The sequence below is a fragment of the Bombyx mori genome, chromosome 20 (genome assembly GCF_030269925.1).
Source record: "Bombyx mori chromosome 20, ASM3026992v2".
Classification (NCBI taxonomy): domain Eukaryota; kingdom Metazoa; phylum Arthropoda; class Insecta; order Lepidoptera; family Bombycidae; genus Bombyx; species Bombyx mori.
This window is the reverse complement of record NC_085126.1, coordinates 9,328,899-9,355,563: the sequence shown is the minus strand read 5'-3', so window position 1 is coordinate 9,355,563 and position 26,665 is coordinate 9,328,899. Positions and strand designations below refer to the sequence as shown.

The window sequence follows — 26,665 nt, the reverse complement described above, 5'->3', positions numbered from 1 at the left end:
CGTCCGGATCGTTTTACTTTACATTATAAACGCCTTTGATTGTGCTGAAGAATTTCCAAAGATTTCAATTCAAATTACAACATGCAAAACGCAAATCATGCATACAAAATTTAGAAAAAGCATAGTGTTTTGTTCAATAGACATTTCATAGTTAGATTCTTTAACACGTTAATTAGTTTTTGGTCTCACACAGAAATCTAAATAATAAGACAATAGAAGTGGCAGAGTTGTCTAATATTCTCACATTAGGCGTTTGTAGTGTTTATATTTCTTTTGATGCGTAGAGAGAAGATACATGTGACTAGAAGATGTATGGAAATGGTAGTGCAAGGTAGGGGGGGAAGAGGTCGACCGAAGAAGACTTGGATGGAGTGTGTGAATGACGATATGAGAGAGGAGTGAGTGTTGAGATGACAGTTATAGAAGAAAATGGAATAGAAAAATTCGCTATGCTGACTCCACCTGGTGGTATAAGGTGGTGAAAAAGAAGTGTTTATATTTCTTTTATAGACATGTCAGCATGATAGCGGTTCATTTTATACATTTCAGTTTTAGTTTCGTCCACGTGCAGACACAAAGTATTATTTTTATATTCTAATGATTATTTACTAACTACAAGTAATATCAATTTCATACAAGTTTTTTTTTTCATTTGAACATACTTATATGGGACTGGGATTACACTCTCAAATGTTATTTTCTATATGTGAATTTGTTATTTGGCTCCGACAACTTTTGTTTTTGTGAATTGAATACAAGATTAGAAAATAAATCTTGAAGTAATAAAATACTAAACACACTTTATTGGTCTTTTAATTTGTGTCATTTATCTGTTTAATGATTTAAATGAGCAGGCAATTCAGATTACTACTAACTGTAGATACTATACTGTAGATTACTTTTACTACTAGCTCATACTGTACTAGATAGAGCCCATAAAGCAAAACTGAAGATTTTGGTACTAACATAATGAAAAAATGATTGATGGGTTGATTTGGTTTCTCAACAACAAATCACTCAACAGATCTTTAAACATAGAGCCTCACTCACCTCACAAACATGACAATGAAATGGTAATATCAATGATGGTGATGGTGTACTACCCAAACACAAAATGAAAGCAATTGATGTATTTTTGGATTTTTTTGGGACATGTTTTTCTGGCCAAAACTAGGATTCTCTGTACTATAGAGACTGATATACATATTTATATTTGTTGAAATATATTTTTTCAATAAAAACAAACACAAGGAGCAAACAGACCTGATCATCACACAAATGTTTGCCAGATCTGGGAATCGAACCTACAAATCTCAGTTCAACAATCAGAGACACTAACTACTGCACCAGGTCAAACAACTTCGATTTGTGGGGATCTGTCTACATTATAATTTTTCTATATCTGTATAAGCAGACATGTCCCGCGATAACAATAATGTTAAATTTGTTGTCTAGATATAATGCAACATGTTATGTTTATCCATATTATGGAGGGTGTCACCTTGATCTAAAAACTAATCTATATAAAAGATAAATTTTATGAAAATCTCAAACAATATTTAAATTATTTGATAAATATAATGATATAGCCAAAGAAATGAATGATACTCATTAAAATTCTAAAAAGGGGTGACAAAAACTCATTGCTAGGATGAGCAAGCAACAATCTACTTCCAATTCATTTAAAAACAATTCTTTGTTTTAGTGTTTGCCTTAGTGTAAAATAATTCTTATATGTTTCATGAATTCATGAATTAAAGTGGCTCATTTGAATTTCGATATCATCAAATATGACTTGGTAATGAGAATTTACTTAGTTTTTTTTGTATGGTCTACAAATCTGTGGGTATTGTTTACATGTGATTATGAGTGCAAAACGTCGACAAACGTCCGAATAGTGTGAACCTTAGATAGCACTTCTACGGTCTTATTATTAATCTCTATGCAATAATGACCTATGTAACCATGCATATTTGTACTCAGGCATGCCATAGTTTTCAAATATATTAAAATTTTTCATTTTTCTGACTTTTTGTTTTGTTTATTATATCACAATATTTCTTAAATCATAATTGATACGACATAAAATGCAAGTCAGGCAGCTATTGAGAGTTTTTTTTTGTCATTAACATTAGTCAATTATAGCCGAAATTTTACCTGAAGTTTTGTTCCTAAAACAATTAAGTAATTAAGTTATAGAACAATACGAAAATACAGAAAATAAATTAGAGGATCAATCAAAACTATGTTATTGCATATTATTTAAGCATTGAAGTAAGATAACACAAGCATACATACCTGATAAGGAACTATGACTGGTTTTCCTCTTCTTCTCAGAAGTAAGGAGTCCATTAGGAGAGGTAATTGCACTTTCGGTTAGTGTCCTTTTTAACTTATTGTCACTTTCAGAAGTCCTGTTCTCACCCTCGATTAGCGTCCATTCCACTTTACACTTGTCACTAGCACCTTTCTCACATTCTGCGTCCGATTGCACCGTCTTCCCGTCACTGGACCTATCACATTTGACACCATCCTTCCCGCTGGGTAACTTCTTTTTTACTTCATGATTGTTAGGAGTCTCTCTGTAACCCTCATTCTGTGCATACTTCCCTTCTTTCTCTAATAAGTTGTTCCGCCAATCTTTGTCTTTTTCTGTTTTATCCTCGCTGAGTATTTTGAATTTCTTTTTAACTTTCAAGTCCATCATCTGGACCTTGTTGTTGAGTTTGTAGTCGTGGGACTTGGTGACTATGTGAGCGTTCTTCGATATAGTCTTCATTCGGTACACGACGTTATTGTCCCCCGTTATTTCGGTTTTGACCGCGTCGCCGTCGTAGTGGTTGTTAAGCTTAATGCCTTTCGCGTTTAAATACTCATCAGTCTTGTTTTCGGCACCATCGCCAGACTTCGAAGCGATGCACTCGTCCGACTCCCGCCTGTGCGCTTTTTCGTCTTCTAGCGCTTTCTTGATTTTAACTTTCTTTGTGTGCAAATCGCCCGGACTGAATTTCTTTTTCTCCTTTTTGGAGTTCTTTATGACAGCAGAATTTCTTCCCTTTAGGCTTATATGCAGCGGCGGCACTCTGAGCTCACCGTCAGACTTCTCGCCCTTCTGTTGATTGACGAAGCTGACGTCCGCCTTGTAGACCGGTTGGACGACAGGCTCGTTCTTGTCGAGCTTCGTCTTCGTAAGCCTGAGCTTGATGGACTCCTTCTCTCCGGGCGGCGACTTGGGCGCGTCGCTGGTGGGGGTGGCGGGCTTCGTGAGCGCGGGCCTAGGTAAGGCAACTTTGGTGGACTTAACGTCGCGGATTATTTTATCCTTCAAGATGGCGGGTTTCTCTTTCGCCCCTGTGACGCGAGGCTTCCCGCCCTTTTGAGCGACTAGTTTCTCATCACGATCCTTTTTCGTCAACTTATTTTTTCTCGCTTCATCATCCTTCTTCCCGTCATCTTCGGGTATCGACTTCGCGATACCAAATATTTCCGGGATCGTATCTGTAGAGTTTTCTTTGATTTTACACTGCACGACAGTGATCTCGTCGACTTTTTTCTCGGGCTCAGACGGAGGTGGAGGTGGCGGCGCTGGAGGAGGCGAGTCGTCGTCTCGCATGAGCGTTTTGATCAGGTACTGCTTGTTTTGTTCTTCGATCTCCTGCGCGGTGGCCTGCGAGCCGACCGTCGCGGTGCTCACCGACGTCGTCCTCATCGGCAACCGCATCGGCGGCGGCATCGACGTGTGACCAGGCGACATTTGATTCGTTGGATGCTGATTTTGACTCATCTGCCCGTGATTCGAATTCGCTTGACTCGACACCGTCCGCACCAATTCAGAGTTACACGACACGGGCGACGCGTACGAGGTCGGCGGTGATTTGAAAGGGGGGTGATGATTTGTTTGATATTTAGACGTTTGCGGCACAGGAGGGGGTGGCATAAAAGTCGTTTCACTGTCGAAAGATTCTGATTTAGAAGGCACTTCACTTGCGGAGGACGTAGGGGGTTCTGAGTAGGGTCCGTTGACCTGGGGTGGAAACTGCCCAGTGATCTCGTGAAGCAGCGAGTCGGGCGTAGGAGCAGCACCGCCGTCGTACAGCAGGTCGAGCTTGCCGGCCGCGTCCAAGTCCGAGATCGCCGATAATGCGGGATCATCCAAGTTCAGATCGGCACCCAACGTCGGCAGCAACTGATCCAGATCCGTGTCGGGTAGCTCTGGTAGCTGCAGCCCTGAGAGCGAGTCTCGGTACGGTTCACCCCACTCCGACCCGCTCGTTGTGGAGCCGGCCGCGCTACGAGAATTTGCTCTCTGCAGAGCGATGTACTGCTGTTGATACCTCTGGAATTCCTGAAAAAATAATTTTTGAAAAGGTTAATAAACTACATTTCAACTCGTAGTGTGTATTAGCAGACAGATATTATTTAAAGGAACCTGAAAACTGGACTGAGTCTTTTGATCCATAGATGTGGTGGGCGGAGGCAGTAGAGCTTGCAGGTCTTCGGGAGTGACCCTCGAAGACTGTGGCGGCGGTGTCGGGGGCGGGGCAGCACGAGGCGGCGGGGGTCGTGGCGTCGCTTGCCGGCCGCCATACGGGGGCGGAGGACCAAACGACTCGGTCGAGTACGTGCCCGGCTGAAATCGAGTCCGGGACACGACCGTTGCATTCGGCGCTGGCACTGTACGATACGTCACAGTGGGAGGTGGCGGCGGAAGACTGGGCCTTGCCGGGGCAAAGGCTCGCCGGATGTAAGGTGCGGGCCTAGGGGCCGGACGTGGTGTCGGGGACGGGGCCGGGGACGGCGAAGAAGGCGCCGGGGAGGGCGGCATGCGGAGCGGTGCCGGGGTGCGGGGCCCGCGGTACTCAAAAGGCGCACGACCGACAGCTAATTCCACCTGAAAATCATATGTTCACGATTACCAGGATTATACTACATCAATGATTCAATATCGACGCTTGAAAGGCAAACGTGAAATTTACAGTAGACTAATTTAAAGTTGAAATACCTGAAAAAAAAATATTTTAACGAATCTAGCTGCAGGACTGAAATTATTTTAATAGACCTGGAAAAAAAAATTTTTTTTGAGCATCGAATATGATTATTGCCTATCATTTATGTACAACGCTGTTATTGTCGCTTAGTCACGTTTGCCTTTCAAGCGTCGATATATACCACAATCTCTAAAAACCAAGCTTCGTACTCACCTGTCCGTCTTCAAGCCGATCTAGTTTAGCGGGGTGCTGCGGAGGTTTGGGTCTAGGTTGAGGGGTGGGCGCGTCGTTCTGCAATAAGTTTACGAGAAGAGGCGAAGACATCGCGACAGTGGGGGGCGTAGGCGTGGAGGGAGGCGCCGGAGGGGGCGGCGCGGGGTAGGGCGGGGGCGGCCCTGTGAACGATGATGTCGACGGCCTCGCGAACATGGCATCAGAAGACGGCCTTATGCTACTTGATGAACCACCTAAACCTGAAAAATTATTACAGAGTATTTCACTAATCTTCTATATATATAAAAATGAATTGCTGTTCGTTAGTCTCGCTAAAACTCGAGAACGGCTGGACCGATTTGGCTAATTTTGGTCTTGAATTATTTGTGGAAGTCCAGAGAAGGTTTAAAAGGGGAAAATGTTCGGAAACAAATAAAAATAACAATTTTGTTTTGCCTTTGATGTGTATCCTGTCAAACGGATTCCTTTTATTTGTTTTAAGTTTATTTTATACAAAAGTTTAGGTCTTTTATTTATCGATTGAGGCACTACGAAGTCTGCCGGGTCAGCTAGTTTATAATATAAACAGATATTACATAAAAATTGTTATAAAAAATTTTTCTACAATTTCCACCCAACTCTCAAACTTTCATTGTCAAAGCCGTCAACAAAACAGATTAAATAAATACTAACCTAAAGTATTTTCTTTCCGGTGTATCACTCTCGCTTGAGTCATACTGCCGAAGGGGAATTCACATCTGTCTGTGGTCGGCGTGGGAATGTTCTGCGGTATCTTCCCATCCATTGGACAGACAGTGTTGGGGGATTTGAAGTTGTCCCTGTTCTGAGTGGAAGATGAAGGAGTGGCGTCAGCCGAGGTGGACGCTCCGTCGGCCCCCTCCATCAGCCGGCCTATCCCCTCTAAGCCAGCTAACAACTCCACGTTCGATTGCGATCTTGATGAGCTCGCGTCTGCGAAAGATATCTTACTTAATATCTAGTAAAATTTATTTTCCATATTTTTAATTGAATTTCTTATTACATTACAATAAATGGACAGTTCCTCGGAAATGGACGTAATTAAATTCCGCCCACTTTTCGTATGTATTCTTTTATTATTATTAATAGGTAACATTACATTTAAATATGTATAATTAATGCTTTAAAAAAAACGTTGCATTCCAGTTTGAAGAGACTGAGACCTCATATCTCAAACTTGGCGGCGACATTCACGTTCTGAAGTCTATGGGCTACGTTAACCACTTGGGCACTTGATGGACAGTGAGTTCTTGTTTTTTTTTTCTACCTAAGCTGATAGCCTTGGCTATTTCAGCGTGACCTTAACTAGTAGGTGAGCTCACGGGGCTCAAACCGGAGTGATGCTAACACTGACCCTAGCAAGAGCAGTGCTTCGCAGAATCTACCACCGGATCGGTGCAATAAAAAACCACACTCACCATCACCGTCGGCGCTTATGGTCAGCTCGGCCCCGTGCTGCAGCCGCAACGAGACGGCAGCGTCGCCGTCAAGCTGCACGGAGAGGATTCCGAGCGCCCTCAGCTGGGGGGCTCCTCCCATCGCCAGCGCCCGGAGCCGAGCCGCGGCCGCTCGTGGCACCGACAGTGTGACGCGAACCGAGTTCCATGGCTCCACCTGCGGGATAAATAAACACTTTATAAAAATTTGTAAATAACCTATACTAGTTACATCAAGGGGGCTGGTGGTCCTGGCGCCAACGACCGCCGGTCCAGCGTCCCGAGGGGTGGGTGATGGGAGAGATGTGCTCCACACTAAACGCTTCACTTTCCCCCCTTTGCCTTTTCATGAGTTCTGTCTCATGCGAGGTTTGGACGTTGGTTGTTGAGCGACAGGAGGTTTTAGTCAGTTCGACTCTGACATGCCCCGCCCTCCATCCCCAGTGGAGGGCGGAAGTCTGGCGATTTCCTTTGATACTTATGTCAATCGAAGAGGATGTACAAATTATCATTCCCGATCGTGCGGACAGAATGGAAAGCAGTCGAAGTCGCCCAAAACAAGTCATTTCGGATCCTCCCGATCCACTAACGGTGCTTTTAGGAAGCTCAAGCACCGGCCATAGTTCTCGTCGAACCCGTCGCTTGCGACGAAGGGCTCGACGAGTAAATTAACCCACAGAAACAGCCCACTGAGTTTCTCGTAGGATCTTTTCAGTGGGTCGCGTTTCCGATCCGGTGGTAGATTCTGCGAGCGGTCTTGCTAGGATTCGTATAAGCAACGTCGTCAGGTTTGAGCCCCGTGAGCTCACCTACTAGTTAAGGTTACGCTGAAATAGCCTCTCAAGGCTATCAGTTTAGGTAGAAAAAAAAATACAAATAATAATATGGTGGAGATTAGAAGCGAAATTTATTTCGAAAAAGTACACGTGTATTACATAGACAATAACTTTTAATTTAACACTACCTACTCAATGAAATAATTTAATAGATTGTACTATCATCGAATAGGTGAAATTGTTTCAGCTCTATCGATTGGAACCAGTTTGAAAATTGACTTGCAAATTTTGACCACACCACCGTCTTACGAACAGGTAAAGCTAAAAAGAAACTTACAATAAAAGCGTCATCACGAAATAATTAAGTAAGCTAAAAACTTTTTACAAAATAAGTGTGTGTATGCGTTTTGTAAGTCCAAACTCGTTTTTAAGTATTCGTCGTGAATCAATTCGCTGTTCGCAAATTATAATAGGTTTTCAGATTTATGTCTTCGTGTACTTAAGTTTAAAGAGGCAATTGATATAACTATATTCCTTTCTGCTATCTCAGACGTAAATTTAAGAAACTGAAGAAATAATGTAAATCTAATAAATAAATTAAAAAAAAAACGAATATTCCACTGACAATAAAATGAATAAAAACAGACGGCTTCCGAGATGAAGAAATAACATTGTTTAATGAAAAATTAACCAATTTCATTTATAAATTGTCATGTTGTGTTCGTATTATCGGCCTGCACGGGTGCGGAAAACCACCACCGCATTCAGGAAAGGGAATATAGCACCAGTGTCCCCAAAACCGGTAACCAATACCGCTTATCCTTAAAAACCTGCTTGTTTACGGGGCCTTCTGGTTCTAAGCTCTGATGATTGAAGATTCAAAGTCCGAAAACGTATTTGCATTAATTTACTTTTTAGCTTATCAACATAATAAATTCACATGACATGTTTAATATGTTGCGTTTATTGTAAACAAGTAATAAACCTACATAATTTAGTGAAAACGCATTCGACTTATGAGCACGTGACACTTCGAGGGCCAATAAGCCCTCGTGTGACGTCACGCCGATGGAATTATAGCATAGTGCACGTAGCGACCACAAATTTTCGTGCGTCCCATGCCTATGTTGGACGCTTCGCATGCTCGTGTGGTGCGACCATACACTTCCCCAATTCTGGAGCAGTTACCATTCTTGAAAACAAATATGTGTATCAACCAACGAGGTGGACCGTCGACCTGGTCAAAGTGGCTGGTAGGGGCTGGATGCGAAAGGTAAGAGACCGAAAAGAATGGAGTGCCTTTGAAGAGACCTAAACTCAGCATTGGATGGACACGAGTTGAAGAAGAATAAGGAGATGTATGTATGACGCGGTCACTAACTACTTCCAGGTAGGGAGTGGATGCGAAAGGCAATAGACCGAAAAGAATGGAGTGCATTTGAAGAGACCTAAGCTCAGCATTGGACGGACACGAGATGAAGAAGAATAAGAAGGTGTATGTATGACGCGGTCACCAACGACTTCCGCGACGATAAATGCGTGTTATAAAATCTAGTCGACAATAGTATATATTTTTTTCGTAGCCACTGGTGGTTAGTCGTGTCGGAATGCGCAGGGGCCGGTACCACTTGTCTCTGCATATGTCTACCATGAACAACGCTCTCGGTTTGAACGCTAAAGGCCTTTGAATATCGGTAAGCAGCAGCTTGACTTTGCCCCTGGTTTTGGTGATGCCCAGTCAGCGCAAGGCAGCCTTCGAAGGCGACTTCATAATTTAGACCTTAAATCCTCAGATACTGCTATTACAAATGGAGGACAGAGATATAATGGCGGCTTAGTAAGGCTTGGCAACAATCTGTGCCTCAGAGCCCAATAGATCGTCTTGAAAGCAAGAGAGCCCAAAAAGCAGAATAATTCAGAAAACATTGTACATGCAGCAAAGATTCAACATCAGGTGCCCTGACGTCATTAGAAAAATAGCTAAGACATTGTGTTCGGACCCGTGAGGTTTTATACGGTTTACCTGGTATCAATTATACCTGCTATTATATATTAGAATAAAACCAAACTAAACCTGATAACAGGTATATTTAATAACTAGTATATTAGATACCTGTTATCGGTATGAAACCTCACGACATGCCTTATAGCGTTCGGGACATTATCTGGCCGAAATTCATCCTGTCCATATAACCAAATCAACTACGGTTTGTTTTAATTCTGTAACGGCACCTATCTCGCACAATAGGGAATTTCTCACGAAAAATTGTGATATGATTAAACCTATAACGTCAAAAAAAAACGTCATTTGGTAGTATTTCACCTCGTGATTTATGCATACGTATGTCTAGCATCACACAACAGTGGTGACGAAGTTAACAATGTGACAAGCACAAATGAGCTCTTTCGAAGGGGGTACTTAACGCAAAAACCTTTTATCGATATCTTTTTTTTATCATTGAAAGATTACAGGTGGCCCGAAGGCCTTTCCAGTTTTACCAGGACAGGTGGGCGAGCCAGAAGAGGTGGGATTTGCTAACTGCCCCAGCGCCTCCGAAGGAGACCTAACAACTCAAGAGCAATTGTTTCGCGAATTAATCTACTGCCGGATCGGAATCGCGACCCGCTGAGAAGATCTGGCGAGAAACTCAGCGGGCTGATGCATGGGTTAGGTGTATTCGATACCCTGGGCCACAGAGATCAAGTATTTGGAACTCATCCTGGAAAACTCCATGGCTTTCCGTCGTTCGCATAAAGTCAGTCCAGGATTGTGCCGTATTCAACCTCAGAAGTTTTTACCCCCATGATCTGCTAGCGGAGTAAGATGTCTTTTCGTAATCAGGAGATACTTTACAAAACTTGGATACGTTTCGTCAACTTTGGTGCGAGTGTTGTGTTCGCTTAGACAAACTCCCGTAGACTCCCTCCTATCTCGCTTTCCTAGATTAGTCGTCGGAGTACCATCGGTGATTACGGTTCAGAGCCGGCTAATACGACAGGCAAACTCAGTCGAAGCTTTAGACAGGACTTATTGTATAACGTATCCATCTGATGCACTCTCTTCCAATAGAATGCTTGTTGTCACCATACACGTCAAACTCGTCAATTATCTTGCCGCGACAATAACTTAGTCTAGCATCAACCAGAAGAATTTCTCTCCGGTTTCCGAGGGGGCACTTGGACAATAGATAGCGATTCACCCTCTCGTCCTGGAGAATTTGGAAAGGCTTCCGGGCCACGAGCATGGCCCTATCCCAAAAACATGCATTGCCTTTGTGTGGCAATAGAGTAAATTGAAGGTATTTCACCATTTTTGCGTAGACGATCAGTCTCATTGCAGCTCATGGTCAACAAAAGGTATATTCAAACATCAAGGTCTTTTATAAACAATTGTCAGTCAGAAACCGCAAGATCCCTTCACGGTATAGATGGGCACAGAACCCAATGTCAGGTATATTAAACCATTTTTCTTCTTCTATTTAAATAGACAAGTTATATCTTCACAGCAGAAACTGTTTGACCAACAATTAGTATCTTGTCTAGGATGCACCAACAATGCCACCATCGCATCGTCATAAAATTAATTCATAATATCTATACTACTATAATAAAGCTGAAAAGTTTGTTTGTTTGAATGCGCGAATCTCAGGAACTACTGGTCCTATTTGAAAAGTTGTTTCAGTGTTACATAGCCCATTTATTGAGGAAGGCTATAGACTATATAACAGCACGGTAAGACCAATACAAGTGGAGCAGAAATAAAGAATGTTTCAAAATAGGGGTTTAAATGGCTCCTCAACATTCTATAATACAAAATAAAAATTCACTTTCTACGTAAATGAAGTGGGAGGTAAAATTTAGCGTTATGCCAAAGTAACAATTCCACGCGGACCGAGTCGCGGGCAAAGGCTAGTAAAATATATAATATTTTTTTATTTCTTAGATGGGTGGACGAGCTCATAGCCCACCTGGTGTTAAGTGGTTACTGGAGCCCATAGACATCCACAACGTAAATGCGCCACCCACCTTGAGATATAAGTTGTAAGGTCTCAAATATAGTTACAACGGCTGTCCCGCCCTCAAACCGAAACGCATTACTGCTTCACGGTAGAAATAGGCAGGGTGGTGGTACCCACCCGCGCGGATTAACAAGCGGTCCTACCACCAGTAAACTCACAAGAGGTCCTACCACCAGTAAGTACCACCAGTAATATAAAAAAATTTGCCATTATACCTTGTTAACTTTGAGGTGCTGTGGGTGCGGGTCGGCGAGCAGCGTGCGCAGGTCGCGCAGGAGACGGCGTAGGCGCGTCGGGAAGCGAGGGTCGCGCAGGTCGCCCTCGCAAGTCACCACCACGCCGCACCAGCCGCCGCCCGCCGATCCTGGCCCGTCGCTGTCCGCTGCCATACTACCAACAAAGCACACCACATTCACAACACACTGAACCGCAGTAAACCTTATAGGTACAAAGGGTACACAATACAATATCATCTTATAGGTGCAAAGGGTACACAATACAATATCGTCTTCTCGCATTAAAACTGTATTATTAAAACCGCCTATTGTACAAATGTATCTGCTTTTTGACTTGACTGTTTTTTGAATGTAAATTGTGTTTTGGTGTGCAATAAAGTGTATTCTCTTTCTCTGTAAAACTGTATAATCTCAAAACTAAATAATTTTACAGGAGAGTGGTTTAAAGGTTGAACATGTTATATTTTTAATATTAATCATATCCATTCCAACATTTATTTTTTATTTTTTACCAGTTACATTATCTGTCTTTTAAAGTAAGATAAAATTATGTATTAATTTTGTTAACAGTAGTGAAAACATAGATAACTAAGAAAACTAAAACTAAACTACGCTCTTTTTATGAGAAAAATACTGGTGATACCAAATGTTTACGGCATATTAACTCATATTTCGAATATTTTTAAATATTGTACACTTTTAATGCGAAAATGCGATATGGAGTGTACTGAAAAACATTCTCAAATATTGAATTAGAAATAGTGATCAACGAAATATAATTTAAATAAAAAAAAAACTTTCATTATTATCTCACAAATTCACCTATTGGTTGCCTTAACAATAAATTACGTATTAAAATTCATTAATACACATTGATTTTGTTTTAATTTATCTAATTGATTATTCCCATCTTCAACTTCGAGAATGCTCTTTACAGGCTGTATTTTATCTGTGATTATTAATATAAATAGATACTTTTAGATGAAAATTTTTAAATGTACAATATTCATCTACATTTGGATTTTACATCTCTAGTAGTACCATGTGACAACAAAATCTGTTGCATTATAAATATCAGGTGTTTTCAATTATAAATAAATAATATAAAAATTAAGTTTAACTTTAAATGTTTATAATGATATGTCACATATCATTTGTTTAGAGAATCTAAAACTTGCACTTGTCATAACACTTTTAGAGAAAATTCACATTTCATGTACTCTGGTGAATTCAGAAATGCTCTTAGTTTCAACAGTGACTTAATACGTTGAAGACCAGCATTGGAGTTCCATAGTATCAATGCGGTCTCACAATATGTTGCACCGTATTTAATATTTTTATCTCATCAAGTTTAAGAAAATCACCAGAAGCTAGCTCTGAATAAATATCTAATTAATGAGCTAATTATGTTCGTTTACTGACATTTACAATTAATATTTCAAATTAACTATTTCGACTCTAAGCAAATTATCCTAAATTGAAAACTTTTATAATGTTTTCTAAATATTGAAGAACGTAATTGTAGTACGTTAAAAATTATCTTGCATGTTTATTAAAATTGATAGCTTCTCATTTACAAACTAATCCATTTTTTTTTCATGAAAGGAAACATAATTTGATAATCAGAAGAGTGATCCATCATGAGTCATGTTGTAATTTTTCCCTGTATCACAGCAAAAAAAGTTATTGCTAATTTAAAAAACTCTGCTGTACTGCAGATTTTCATTCCATAATATGTATGTGTTCTTTTATTAATATTTATTCTCTGTAAGAAATATTTTCTTATTTATAATATTATGATTATTATTATCACAAATTCAACATTAGCAGATAAAGTTTTTATAAGTTCAAAACTCATAACTAATGGGTCAGCTCAATTCTAATTAGTATTGTGAAATTATCTTAATACTATATTATGAATAGTGATTAAAATATCTAATAAGTTATGCAGTTCTACACAGATACAACTAAATTTACTATTCACTCTACACAGTTGAGAACTTAAATATAGATTAAATCAAAATATATTAAGTACAACAGGTGAATGCTACAAGTGATCTCTTCCAGACAACTGAGGCGGGCACTCATTTTACCCTTTTTTAATTTTAATGCTCTCATGTTTTTATATCTAGTTTATTTATAATCACATCTTCATCGAAAAGAACTTCCATTCAGCTTGAATTAATTTTTTTAAATTATAAAGATTACGTTATTTATTTTCGGTACAAACACAATAGAGACGAGGTATATATCTATTAAGTATGTAGTCCAAAGGGACTTTAGGACCCAATAGAATCAAAATTTACAATGTTTATTAAAATTGAGAAAATAAATTTGAATCAATTTATTAAACTATGTTTATTTATATTGATCATTACATTTTATAATGACCTATCAGAAATTATATCTCATGTTAATCAAACTTCAAGGAATCCCATTAATAACCTTAATGACCTGTTAATTAATTTAAATGCAAAATATGTACCTTCCGACCATAGCACTGAATATTTTTTTGTTAAGAACACTTGTTTATTCCTTTATATATAGAATTCTACGCTTTTTCTGGATACATGACTTCTTCAAACTAGGCTTGTAGAGAGTACTTAATGGCAGGCTGCAGTTTAGCTCTGCCCGTGGCATTGGTGATGTCCATGGACTACGGTAACCACACACTATCAGGTGCTCATCTGATAAGTAGGGCAATAAAAAGAACCATTTGTCATTGTAAATCCTCATAATTAACAAACTTTTTATAAATTTCCACACAGATAATATTACTAGATATGAAACTAAGTTCATATTTAATTTCCTAAATCTCCTGGATAATTACTAAAAATAATGTATGTATCTTTTGTGGAAACTGGGATACTTTATCACCCTTTTTTTAATTCTACAAAATAGATTATAGATGATAGACGATGATAACTGAACCTAAATCCAATTTTAAATGCTTGTGATCAAGAGTAAGTGAGCTTTGAAACTCTGAAATAAATAGGTGTGTAAAAAATCAAAATAAACATTTATAAGATTCAAAGTCCATACAATACTTATGAACATTAAATCGTAGCCAAAATTTATCATGACCATTCTATTCTATAACAGCATTATTTTAGTTTTATTTATTAATTCGTTTAAAAATTCAATTTGATTAATTTGGTTATTATAAATATCATTGGCTAAATTTTGTTATCAGAAAAAGAAAAAATGAAGACCTTTAGGAACATACAGAATCCAAAAATTAAACAAGAATAATCCAAAAAACTTAAATGTTTCTTAAAGTGCACCCTTTTTATTCAAATACAATGCAAAGGTGTTTAGGTTATTGTATTTTTTGGTAATAAGATTGTATTTTTTGGTAATAAGAAGAAAACTACATATTTTTTTTATTTGTTTTCAACCTATAATTACTGTAATTTTGCAATGATCATTTTATTTAATTAACAAAATAAAAACAGAATATTTGTATAATTTTTTTTTAAATCCAATTGTGCAATGTTTTTGAAAACAGTTTTTATGGAAACTTATAAGATATTTTCCATAGACAATGTATTTTTTGGCAAACTTTATGATAAGCCCTGTTGCTGTTTATCACTGGTTGGAGATTTTTTTTTTTGTTAAGTTTGTGATAAAAGTGTGACACACAAAGTTTTAGATTCTCATAAATTCAATTTTAATTACGATGATATTGTTATTAATTAATAACATTACGATTAAACTGAAATTCTTGGAAAGTCACGTTATTTGTATCAATCGTGGAATGTTAACATGTGCGAATGACAAATTAGCAACATTTGCGGGTTGCGATTAGGATGGAATACACCGCGGCGAACGAAACGGCCAAGTGTAGGATTTTACTACAAAAACACACAGCTAGTTATACAATATTTATGGGTCAAACTGTACACGGAATACATTTTTCAGGCGTTCGTGGCACAGCACGGCCGCGACGGCCGGCCGTCGTCCTGTCAACCCACCAATGTGTCCATTTTGTATCCAACTTGAACCTCGCGATACTCCGCAGAATGTAAATAAACCGTGTAATAACATGCTACTCACCTCTCATACGATGTCACATTCCGATCAATTACACACTAGTATCATTAATCCCTCTTGATTAGAACCATCCTTGGATATCAAACGCAACATCACAGTCCGGCACGGACGCAAAGCAATCTCGGTCCTATGACCACTGTCCACTCTGAAAACATATGACACACCACTATTGTCCCGGTCCGACTTCCCCCGGGATCGTGTTCTCCTTCCAATTCCTATTTTTCACTAGCGCCTTGCGACTTAAACACAACGATTTCTTCATGAATCGAATCCACTGATTTATGTTCCAGTGACGCAAAGCTCATATATCGTCAAGAGCAGCCATTTTGAAATGTACGGGGAGTGCAGTCACAGCATGGAACATTTGTAAATTATGATCTCCCTCGTGTTTTCGAAGGCTTTAAACGTAGGGCGATTGGTGAAAATATTTGTGCACTGTCTGATTCAACACATAAGGTCACTCCATTTTCTTGTTGTAACTATTCAAAACAACCTAAGCGACATCCGATAATTCCAGCTTACCCCATTTGCAATGACACACATAAAATGCGAAAAAAACACACAAAACACTTAAAATCGTACTTAAAACTTATCGTACCGAATTAAAATAAGTTAAAGCATCATTTCAGTACACCAGTTCATTAGAAAAATCCCTTAAAAGATTAGTATATAATTTACAAATAGTTAATTCGGTACGAACAATAACAACGGCCGCCATTTGCAATTTTCAACTTGACATGCGCACTGCCTCGCAGTAGACAAACACACTGCTTGACATATTTTTGGATCGACGTACAAAAATGTTCACCGAATTACACATTTTTTTATGAATGTCATGTAAATATTCGAGACTAAAAGACTGGACTATTGAAGTCATAAAGATATTTAACATAAACATATATTTGTTCCTAATTATTAAATGATTTTAATTGAAGGCGAGAATTTTTCATCTATTGCTTTGTACGTCGTTACAAACATACATAGAGAAACTTTCATGCTCGACTGAAGGTTACTTTTGATTGGCAGACAATACATTCTCCATGTTTTGTAAAGCCGTACTCCGCTTTCATTGGCTGCCGCCACGAAATTTGGCGACACGACTCACTTCCTGTTCTGTGAAAATTAAAAATAATTTTCATTGAATTTTATTAGTGGTAAGTTCTCAAAAGGAATAATATTATGTAACCAGGTTCTGTTCATTTTAAATTCCAAAGCCAACAAATCTATTTTCTATCACTTTATCACAAAATATTTTCTTCTTCATCTAAATTAAATTAAATTATAATGAATACCAGTCAACTATAATTGAAAAATACAGTTAAAATTCATTTAATAAAACAAATACATATTTATTCAAAATAAAGTGAAAATAAGTTATTTTTTCGCATGCTGGTTATCTTGTAAAGACGCAGCCGGCACAGATTGGAAAAGCCCCTTCCTTGCCATTTCGTCAGCCCAATCTTCAAACTCTCCTTTCCTAATGAAGAATGAAACACTTTATTTAGAAATTTACTTTTTTTTAATAACTAAACAAGAGCAACATGCTACTAGTCCAGTCGTTAGTATCCGAACTCTTAATCTAGTACCCAAATTCAATGACATAGCAGTTGATTTTTTATTGCCCTTCTAGGCAGACGAGCATTGGCCTACCTGAATTTGAGTGGTTACCGTCGTTCATAGACATCAGCAATGCCAGGAACAGTGTGCTTAGTGCGAGTTTTTTAACGTTCTCGACATCGTAAAAGTTAAGTCAAATTTGTATGGAGTTGAAACGTTTGCCTATGTTTGCTGCTAGGAGCACTATTCCAGCTGCATACAAATTTAACTTTTACGCTATCAAGAACGTTAAAAAAAACTCGCACTAAGCACACAGAGCTAGGCCGCGCTGCCTACAGCTGAGTACTCTTCGCAAGCCTCGTATGGAGAAAGACATGTCAGAGCGCTTACGAGTTACCGAGGAGGCATGTTCATTTCAAGGCCGAATAGTACGTGGCAGAAAATATCTCTGGAAACGCACTGCGGGTGAACACAGTTTCTAGGTAGTATAGATAACTTTACTCTGATAGCGGCCGGTGCTATGGTAAAAACGAGATGATAGGATCATCTCAAATAATTCCTCAGGACACCCCGAAATGACAATCCAAACAGCCCTCTTTTGTATGGAGTCAAATGGAAGTTTGGAACCCCAAGTCCAAGCAGTACATCGTTTCGCTTCGTTCTGTTTTGGATTGCCAGCATTTTTGACGCCTACGCGACTTTTCCCTCGTAGCACAGACTCTGCCTCGATGTTGATTTCGCGTGGAATATTTTGACTGTTCCCGCTCTCTTCTATTGTACTAAATTTCTCAGACATGAAGACTAACAAAAATATTGGCTATCTAAGTTTGTACACTGTTTAAATAAGTTGTAAGATCTAATATTAATAAATAAATTAACGATAAGACTCATAAGTTTGCATTTTAGTAGATTTTCCTATTTAATGTAGTTTTCCCGATAGATTTTTACGATGCTGTAACTCTAATTGTTGATGTTCGGATGTTGTTACTTTAATGAAGTCTAATGTATTTCAGGTTTTGTAAAAATGTCATGGCTTGTTTTACATGTATAGTATATTTTCAAAACTATGTTTCGTTCAGCTTTACTTGCATTCATTTGACAAGATAACGCCTACTGAAAGCACATATTTCGAAATTGATCTGTAGAATTTCTACATAGCCGAACCTAAGCGATGATGGAGGAACGTAAGGCCAGCGTCGCCCAAAACATTGTGGAATTCCCCCGGATCCACTCTCGGTGCCTTTAGGCTCTTCAAGCACCGGTCGCCGTTCTCGTCGAACTCGTCGAACATGACGAAGAGGTCGACGAGCGAATTAGACCGTAGACACAACTCACTGAGTTTCTCGCCAGATCATCTCAATGGGTCCCCATTCCGATCCAGTAGTAGATTCTTCGTAGCACTGCTCTTGTTAAGGCCAGTGTTAACAAATTCAGTCAGGTTGAGCCCGTGAGCTCACCTTCCTGTTCGCGCATAACTAGAATAGCCCCTGAGGCTATCAGCAAATTGGTACAAAAAAGTAGAAACTGTGGATTCAATTGGTTTCTCAAATGATTAGATCACAGTGACTTAGATTATCATAACGTGGACTCAAGTAGTTATGCTGTGTTCGTTTTGAAATGTCTTTTTGGCGGGAACGCGAGGAGTGAAATTGTGTGATTTGTTTTATTTTGTATATATTTAGTGTTTCTTCAGGTTTAAATGTGTATTAGTGGTGGTTTATAAACTGTTTGATATTTGTGAAGGTGCACAAATGTGGGAAAATAAAACAAAGCCGCTGGACGTAACTTTTCGGGATCCTCCAAAAAGTCCACTGAAAAAATCTTAGTAAATGACCACCATTTTACTGAGATGAAATTTCATCCCATATCATCTCATCTCATTTCATTTAATTTCATCCCAGTCGATTAATGTCTCAAATTAATCATCTTTATTTCATTTCACTCCATAATATCATTTTTCATAAAAATATGAATATGAACTAAAATAAGACATGACTTAAAGGTCGTAGCTACCAGGTCATAAAACCCCTTAAAAAAAGGCTTTTTGACGTATATTTCATTCATTCAATACTTATGTACAATTGTGTACTTAGATATTTCATATTTCTGATCAAGTAATAGAGTGATGCAAAGTGTACAAAAGTAATGGTTGATTTATGGCAGTTATTTACGTAAAATAGGAAAAATTATAGACGTATTTAATGGTTTCGAAAAATGTAGAGAAAAATAGGACATGTAAAAAAAAAATAACACTATAAACTTATTTAATAATGTGTTTACGATAAAGCTTGAAAGCTGCCTGTCGTTCTTTAATATTTTGGGTAAGTATATAAATTTTAATTGATCATACTATGACCAGGTCTGATTAAATTTAAATAAAATAATACAATTATTCCAATGATGTGTTTGTGCTAAAAACTCAGAAGATTCATGTCTGTGCCATAATATAAGTAAGCATTTAAATTTATTTTAGCGGTAGGCAGCGGCTTGGCTCTGCCCTTGGCATTGCTGAAGTCCATGGGCGACGGTAACCATTCACCATCAGGTGGGCCGTATGCTCGTCTGCCTACAAAGGCAATAAAAAATAAATAAACTGAAATTGAAAATAACTTCGATTACAGTTGCATTATAGTTTTCATTTTTTCTTCTAAAAATGTATAGAAACGTATAAATATATGAATATATATATTACTTATTTTCTTTCCATAAATACTTTTTTTTTAATTGTTTTTATTATGAGCTCCTATACAAGCAAGTTTATCTTTTATGATTTTCTTCTAATTTAAAATAACTATGCTATAGTGTATATTTGATTAGAAATATCAGTATGTAGAATAACAATATTAAAATTATAAACTATTTCTACTTGTATATTTTGGGAGCCTGCTCAAATAGGATTGTCTTGCTAATTCTGCTATGAAGATTTGATTCCTGACTTGATGACAACTCTTAATACAGTTGAGAATTACTTCATGTCTATTACTAGTGGTGACTTGAATATATGTGAAATAAACACTAACCATCCATTACATCCATGAACACACATTATGTGGGTCATAACTTTTTACGAGACCAATCTGGCATGAATATGGAAAAACCGCTTACAAAGCATATTCAGTTGGATGCCTACATATTGGAATCCTCTTTATCAATGTGTATGTACTGATGTACCAATTAGAACTGCAAATCAAAATATCTTTAGCGGCAAATACACTAATTGGGTCACATTTTTTTAATCCCTGAATGGTGAAAATGCGAATAAATGAAGCGTCAATAAGGAGTTTTTACTGTATACACAACTATATATATAAATAAACAACAAAATACAGTGTGTTGAATGAACTGGTGATTACTATCTTATAGCCGGCTCTATCAAGGTAGCAGCGTCAAATCAGCAAAATTCAATATAAAATTATGCAAAATTTTTAGCTTTTTTGTTGCTATTTAGTTGCTAAAACCGCGATTTTGTTGCTTGAGCCGTTCGCGAAAAATCGCAATTACTGCTAACTTCATATAAAGCTAGCATAAAATTTTTTGACGCTGCTACCTTGATAGAGCCATAAGAGCTTTAAAATACGTCAGGTCTTTTTTTTTTAATTTTCGTTAGTGCTTACTTGCAGCAACAAATTTTGGTTAAATAGTTGATTCGATATTTATTGATTTATCAAAATTTTATGCTAGCTTTATATGAAGTTAGCAGTAATTGCGATTTTTCGCGAATGGCTCAAGCAACAAAATCGCGCTTTTAGCAACTAAATAGCAACAAAAAAGCTACAAATTTCGCATAATTTCATATTGAATTTTGCTGCTACCTTGATAGAGCTCTTATAGCCAAAGCTCAGAGTTTCTCTACTATCTTTCCTATTGCAACCTTTGATGAATAGTCAGATGAAAGCAGGACTTGTCACTGGAATTCGCATGAATCTCCTGTGGCATTAAAGGTATTAAAATTATTTGTACAGTCCAAATTCTAGTTGTAAAAACAAGCTCTGCTAATAGTGAGTATCTTTTTCTGTTTAAGACAATCAGTTACACAGTATTTGAAGGGAGGTTTTTTTCCTTTACCACTTAATTGACCTTACGTTTTTCCACAGTATTATCATAATTTTTCTCTGACTGGGCTAGGGCAGAAGAAAACATTTTTCACAATTTAAAATGACAATAATTTGCAAAGTTTTTTTTTTTATTGCTTTGATGGGTGGACGAGCTCACAGCCCACCTGGTGTTAAGTGGTTACTGGAGCCCATAGACATCCACAACGTAAAAGCGCTACCCACCTTGAGATATAAGTTGTAAGGTCTCAGTATAGTTACAACGGTTGCCCGATCCTTCAAACCGAAATGCATTACTGCTTCACAGCAGAAATAGGCAGGATGGTGGTACCCATCCGCGCGGACTCACAAGAGGTCCTACCACCAGTAACAATTTGGAACAACTGGAATTTGGAATTGGATTGTTGATAATCCCATTCTCAAGGATTGTTCGGAATCTCTTACCGAGAGACTTTGGTTCGCTCTGTATTTTGTACTGTATGTTTAATGGGGAGTGCTTTGAGCAATTATTTGATATGATCCCATCATCTCGTTTTTAACATATTTTAACATGGCACTGCTCCGCATCAGAGTAGAGTTCACCCATGCTACCTAAAATTGCAGTCATCTACAGTGTGGGTCCAGAAATCTTTTTGCCAAGTACCATCTGGCTTTGGAATGAGCTCATCTCTACGGTGTTGCCCAAGCACTGTGCTTTGCCCTTCTTCAAATGAGGCTTGTGGAGAGTACTTAGTGGTAGGCTGGGGCTTGTGTCTGCTCATGACATTGCTGGCATTAGTGACCACTCACCATTACGCGGGCCGTAACCTCGTCTGCCTACAGAGGCAATACAAAAAAATAAAAATTTGTGTGCTCTTTTAAAAAGATCTATTTAAAAAAAAAATGTCTACAAAGCAGCATGCAGCACCTGATGATGATTAGTTACAATTGCTTAAGGATCTGATGCCAGTACAACTACAGCGCCATTTACAGCGCCATTGGTGGTAGGACCTCTAGTGAGTCCGCGCGGGTAGGTACCACCACCCCGCCTATTTCTGCAGTGAAGCAGTAATGCGTTTCGGTTTGAAGGGTGGGGCAGCCGTTGTAACTATACTGAGATCTAAGAACTTATATCTCAAGGTGGGTGACGCATTTACGTTGTAGATGTCCATGGGCTCCAGTAACCACTTAACACCAGGTAGGCTATGAGCTCGTCGACACACCTAAGCAATAAAAAATAATAAAAAAATACCCCTGAAGACTCTTTTCAAACCTCATTATAAATGCTGGCCAGCTTTTTACAGCTCAACATTCCTTAAAAATCTCCAAAAATTAAAAAGCCACTGTAAATGTTCATCTCCAATATTTCTAGGGTAATTATTACTTAACTTAATTATTAAGGAAACCTAAGCCTAAATAGACAGAGTCATCTCTTGTGATTATTCATGTCCACTAGTCTTCTACTCTTCAATTCCAAACACTTTACCTGCATGTTGTCTGATTATTATAAATACGCATCAATATGCTCTGATTAATTATCTTTGCGTTGATAAACCTCAATGCTGAGCGTCATGAACTCTGAATAACTTTCTCATGCACTATTTGAGGCCAATTCAGTCTGTCCCTGGCAGTGTTCATGGCATCGTGGACGGCTCTGATTAATAAAAACCTTTTAAAGTACTTCGCTGCGAAAAAGTTTCTGGTTTGATAGGTACATATATTTCTTCACAAACTAGAGAATTAACTTCTTGTTTGGGCAATGAACGAAAATCAATAAAAAAAAAATTATTGTTTTACTTACGCATAATATTCCCTGTACGCTTTCTGTTTTGGTAAACGGACACCAAAGTAGAATGCCGCTCCACCCATCGCCGCCAGAATCAGAGCGCTGGCAATAGTTCTTTTGATTTGTGCGTGCAGCATCCCTCGCATAATAGGTTTGACACGGCATGGTGGTGGTGGTGGAGGCGGATGGCATACTTGCTGGCACGGCGGGGGTGAGGGGGGCGGACAGGGAGGACAAGGGGGAAGTTCGCATGGGTTCATAGTGTTCTGGAGGAGATAAAATCATCTCGTTATAAGATTACAATTGAAAGCTTACAAAATATTTGTGTATAACTTTTTACTGGTGGTAGGACCTCTTGTGAGTCCGCACGGGTAGGTACCACCACCACGCCTATTTCTGCCGTGAAGCAGTAATGCGTTTCGGTTTGAAGGGTGGAGCAGCCGTTGTAACTATAAGAGGCGAGTGGCGCATTTACGTTGTAGATGTCTATCGGCTCCAGTAACCACTTAATACCAGGTGGGCTGTGAGCTCGTCCACCCATCTAATCCACCCATCTATTATATAAATATATAAAAATTAAATTTTACTTTACAGATAATACAGCGCAAATGCGAAAATGGCCCAAAGCTCACACGGTGGAAGTCACAGACGGAATAGAGACCACGATGGAGGAGGCTTACGTTATACAAACACAGACTGGGAAGCCAAGGAGGCACATTACCAACGAGAACTGGACGAGGCACGCGCTCGCGCTACCCAGATGGAGAAGACCATGAGATGGTGGTCAGACTGCACCGCCAACTGGAGGGAGAAGTGGAGTAAAGTGCGCACTGAACGAAATAAGGCAAGAGAAGAAGTCAAGGCACTCAAAAACAAAGTAGAGATTCTCACTAAAGAGTTAGGCGCAGTAAAGACTGAAAAAAATGAATTAGAACAACAACTCGGCGAACTGAGGCGAGACAACGACAAGTTGCTCAGTATAGGTGAAAGTAGAATCGTAACGGCCGATCTCACCGAAGACACTGTCGAGCTACGCAGGAAGAACATTGTCTCCCCAAACGAACAGAGACAACGGGCTTCCTTAGACTCGCACAAGCTCTCCAATGTAGACAATGTACTCGCTAACAAACTTAGCGAACTAAGATTGAGATTGGACGACACTTCGAAAGTTTTACAAAACGAAAAAGATCACAAAGCATTCCTGCTGGCCAAAATTGAAACTTTGACCACAGAGCTGCATAGCGCGAAAATGGAGCTGGCCCACGGTGACCGAACGCTGGGCTCGACCGATTCAAGCCACAGCGAAGTGGAGAGACTCCAGAATGAACTGCAAGACGAGATAGCGATCAAACAGGTACTCGAAGAGAAGATGACCGAATACAAAATGGAAGTAGAGAGATTGAAGTCGGAGAACACGATACAGTGGAGCAAGAGAGAATTGTTGGAAACTGAAAATATCGCCATACTCAGAGAGAACAAGAAATTGTACAGCCAAATCTGTGAGCTCCGTGAACAGATCCACAAGTTGAACAGAATGTCTGATGGCAGCGCGTATGGGTTTAGTGATCGCTTGGACTCAAACATCCTGTATGTTAGGAAGACCAGCGCGAGTCCACGGTCGCACGAGTCCAGCGGCTCCTCCGAGGTCAACATGGCACATTACGAAGCAAAAACCGGGACTTCGGGCGACGAAGACGATCTAGCTATAGTCGAAAGAAACGAAAACTGCTAGCATACCTTGTCTGGGAGAAAGGCAGAATTTGTTATCTCGAAATTCGTAGGAATCACACAAGAATGACTGAAATGACTTTTCCGTCAAAGAATATTTAATCAAAAATCCGCCAGTGACAATCAGTTTGAATGAAATAAAGAGTTCGAGATTTGATATGGGTTCTTTCTTAAATAATGGAAAAATGAATTTATAATTTTTCGGCTGCTGTAGCGTAATAATAATACGAAAATGAAGTCAATGAAACTAATTAATGTCACAGAGTAAACCAATAATTTGCTTAAATGTTTCATTGGTATAATTCAAACTGAATGAAACTGGGGAGCCTGTATGGGATAATCATGGTAATTCGTAACGTGCGTAGTACAAATTTAGAATCACTTCGTGTAATTACTTCTAAAATAACATACCTAATAACATTGCGTAATGCATTTATAAAATTCATTCCACGCGCTTAAACATAAATTTTATGTAATTTTTTTTTATATACTAGCAAACTAAATGTTGCCAAATATTAATCAGGGACAGATATCACTGTAACTAAAAAGGTACTCGCAAAAAAATAGGGATGAATTTAACAAAACTATTAAAATAGTTTTAAAAAATAATTACAATAATAGTTAACATTAAAACAGTGTTAACAGGAAAATGGCCGTAGATGTTTGAACTCCTTAGATAGGTAGTTAATCTGGAATATTTAGAACGATTTTCTTAAACACTAAATGTTTATTTTTCTTGCCAATATTAAGTTAAAAGTTTATTGAAGTATTGACAACTGTATAATACGCACGTGCAAATTATACGCACTGTATAATTTGCACGAATGCAAATTCACATTAAATGGATAATATTGAAAATGTTGTTTAAAAAAAACGGAAAAACATAGCATCTCGCTGTCGTCTATACTAGAAACGATTTTCCCGCCATTAAATATGTACCTCAAAAGATAACCTGCAAAATGAAAAATATCCAAATTATTTATATTTACTTGTAATTTGGATATTGCGTAAAATCATCGAGAGTCAACCACAACTCTATTGTGGGTATTAATCACAATCTCATACTTCCTATTCGTACACTTGACAGAGTGGTCGTGGTCGTGCATCAGTCGGATCCTGCGATACCGATGCTCTCGCGATGCGACGCCTTGTGGCACGATGTTTCACAGAGTGAGAGTAATCATTTATGTTTGAGTGAGTCACAGATTTTATGAGGTCGGTCCATCGTGTTGGAGATCGTCCGCGAGATTGCAAGGGAATGTCGAGGGCAAAAGATCTCGCGGACAATCTCATACACGAAGCATGAAATTAGACCGAAATTCAATTTTTAATTACTGCGTGTATTCAGGAAAATCATACACTTACAAAAACCCACTGCATGTGATGAACATGAAAAAAAATATCCATTCTGTTATAAACAAAGAGCTGTGTGATATGTGTCCATTTTTGCCGTTGCAACGAATGTTGAAGCTATCGAATTAATTTAAATACTCACAGATTATTTTGTCACTAATAAATAACGTCATTTTCCTTTGCAAAATTATTCATAAGATTACATACTGTAATTTGTTTTTGTTTGTACTTTAGTTTTTTAGTTATTTATTTACCAATTTTTTCGAGTGTCGAAGTAAACTATAACCAAACGAAAATATTTTTGGTAGACACTTTAGTAAATATTTAAGCACACGATCAGAAGGAATAATGCCTTTTTGAAACTTAAACATACATTTGACATGGCCTAGCGAATGTACCATTTGTTACAATCACTTTAATTGTTAAAAAGCAATAAAATATATCCTGAAA

At 38.5% G+C, this 26,665-nt stretch overlaps 2 protein-coding genes, 1 long non-coding RNA gene and 1 other non-coding gene across 5 annotated transcripts in view; 2 read left to right on the top strand and 2 right to left on the bottom strand.

The window, feature by feature from the left end:
• Positions 1-16,634, bottom strand: part of LOC101738211 (uncharacterized) — a 22,064-nt gene extending 5,430 nt beyond the window's left edge. For both annotated transcript variants that reach the window (XM_038018239.2, XM_038018238.2), the window contains exons 1-7: positions 15,764-16,634; positions 11,687-11,861; positions 6,659-6,854; positions 5,895-6,173; positions 5,202-5,461; positions 4,430-4,891; positions 2,299-4,345 (exon numbers count right to left, since the gene is read on the bottom strand). In XM_038018239.2, the coding sequence (XP_037874167.1) occupies positions 2,299-4,345; positions 4,430-4,891; positions 5,202-5,461; positions 5,895-6,173; positions 6,659-6,854; positions 11,687-11,860 (3,418 nt within the window). In that variant the 5' untranslated portion in view covers position 11,861; positions 15,764-16,634. The remainder of the gene's footprint in view (positions 1-2,298; positions 4,346-4,429; positions 4,892-5,201; positions 5,462-5,894; positions 6,174-6,658; positions 6,855-11,686; positions 11,862-15,763) is intronic.
• On the top strand, positions 14,684-18,201 carry LOC134200789 (uncharacterized). The gene is made up of 3 exons (XR_009975849.1): positions 14,684-15,731; positions 16,787-16,914; positions 17,882-18,201. It is a non-coding gene; the product is annotated as an uncharacterized LOC134200789 (long non-coding RNA).
• LOC101746423 (uncharacterized) lies at positions 17,089-25,007 on the bottom strand. Its single transcript, XR_009975848.1, has 3 exons — positions 24,872-25,007; positions 23,150-23,400; positions 17,089-17,237 (listed from the first exon to the last, which is right to left on the bottom strand). It is a non-coding gene; the product is annotated as an uncharacterized LOC101746423 (transcript).
• Positions 19,356-26,665, top strand: LOC101738085 (coiled-coil domain-containing protein 102A). The gene is made up of 2 exons (XM_012690367.4): positions 19,356-19,638; positions 23,729-26,665. Exon 2 carries the CDS (start codon positions 23,751-23,753, stop codon positions 24,864-24,866), a length of 1,116 nt encoding a protein of 371 aa, XP_012545821.1. The 5' UTR covers positions 19,356-19,638; positions 23,729-23,750; the 3' UTR covers positions 24,867-26,665.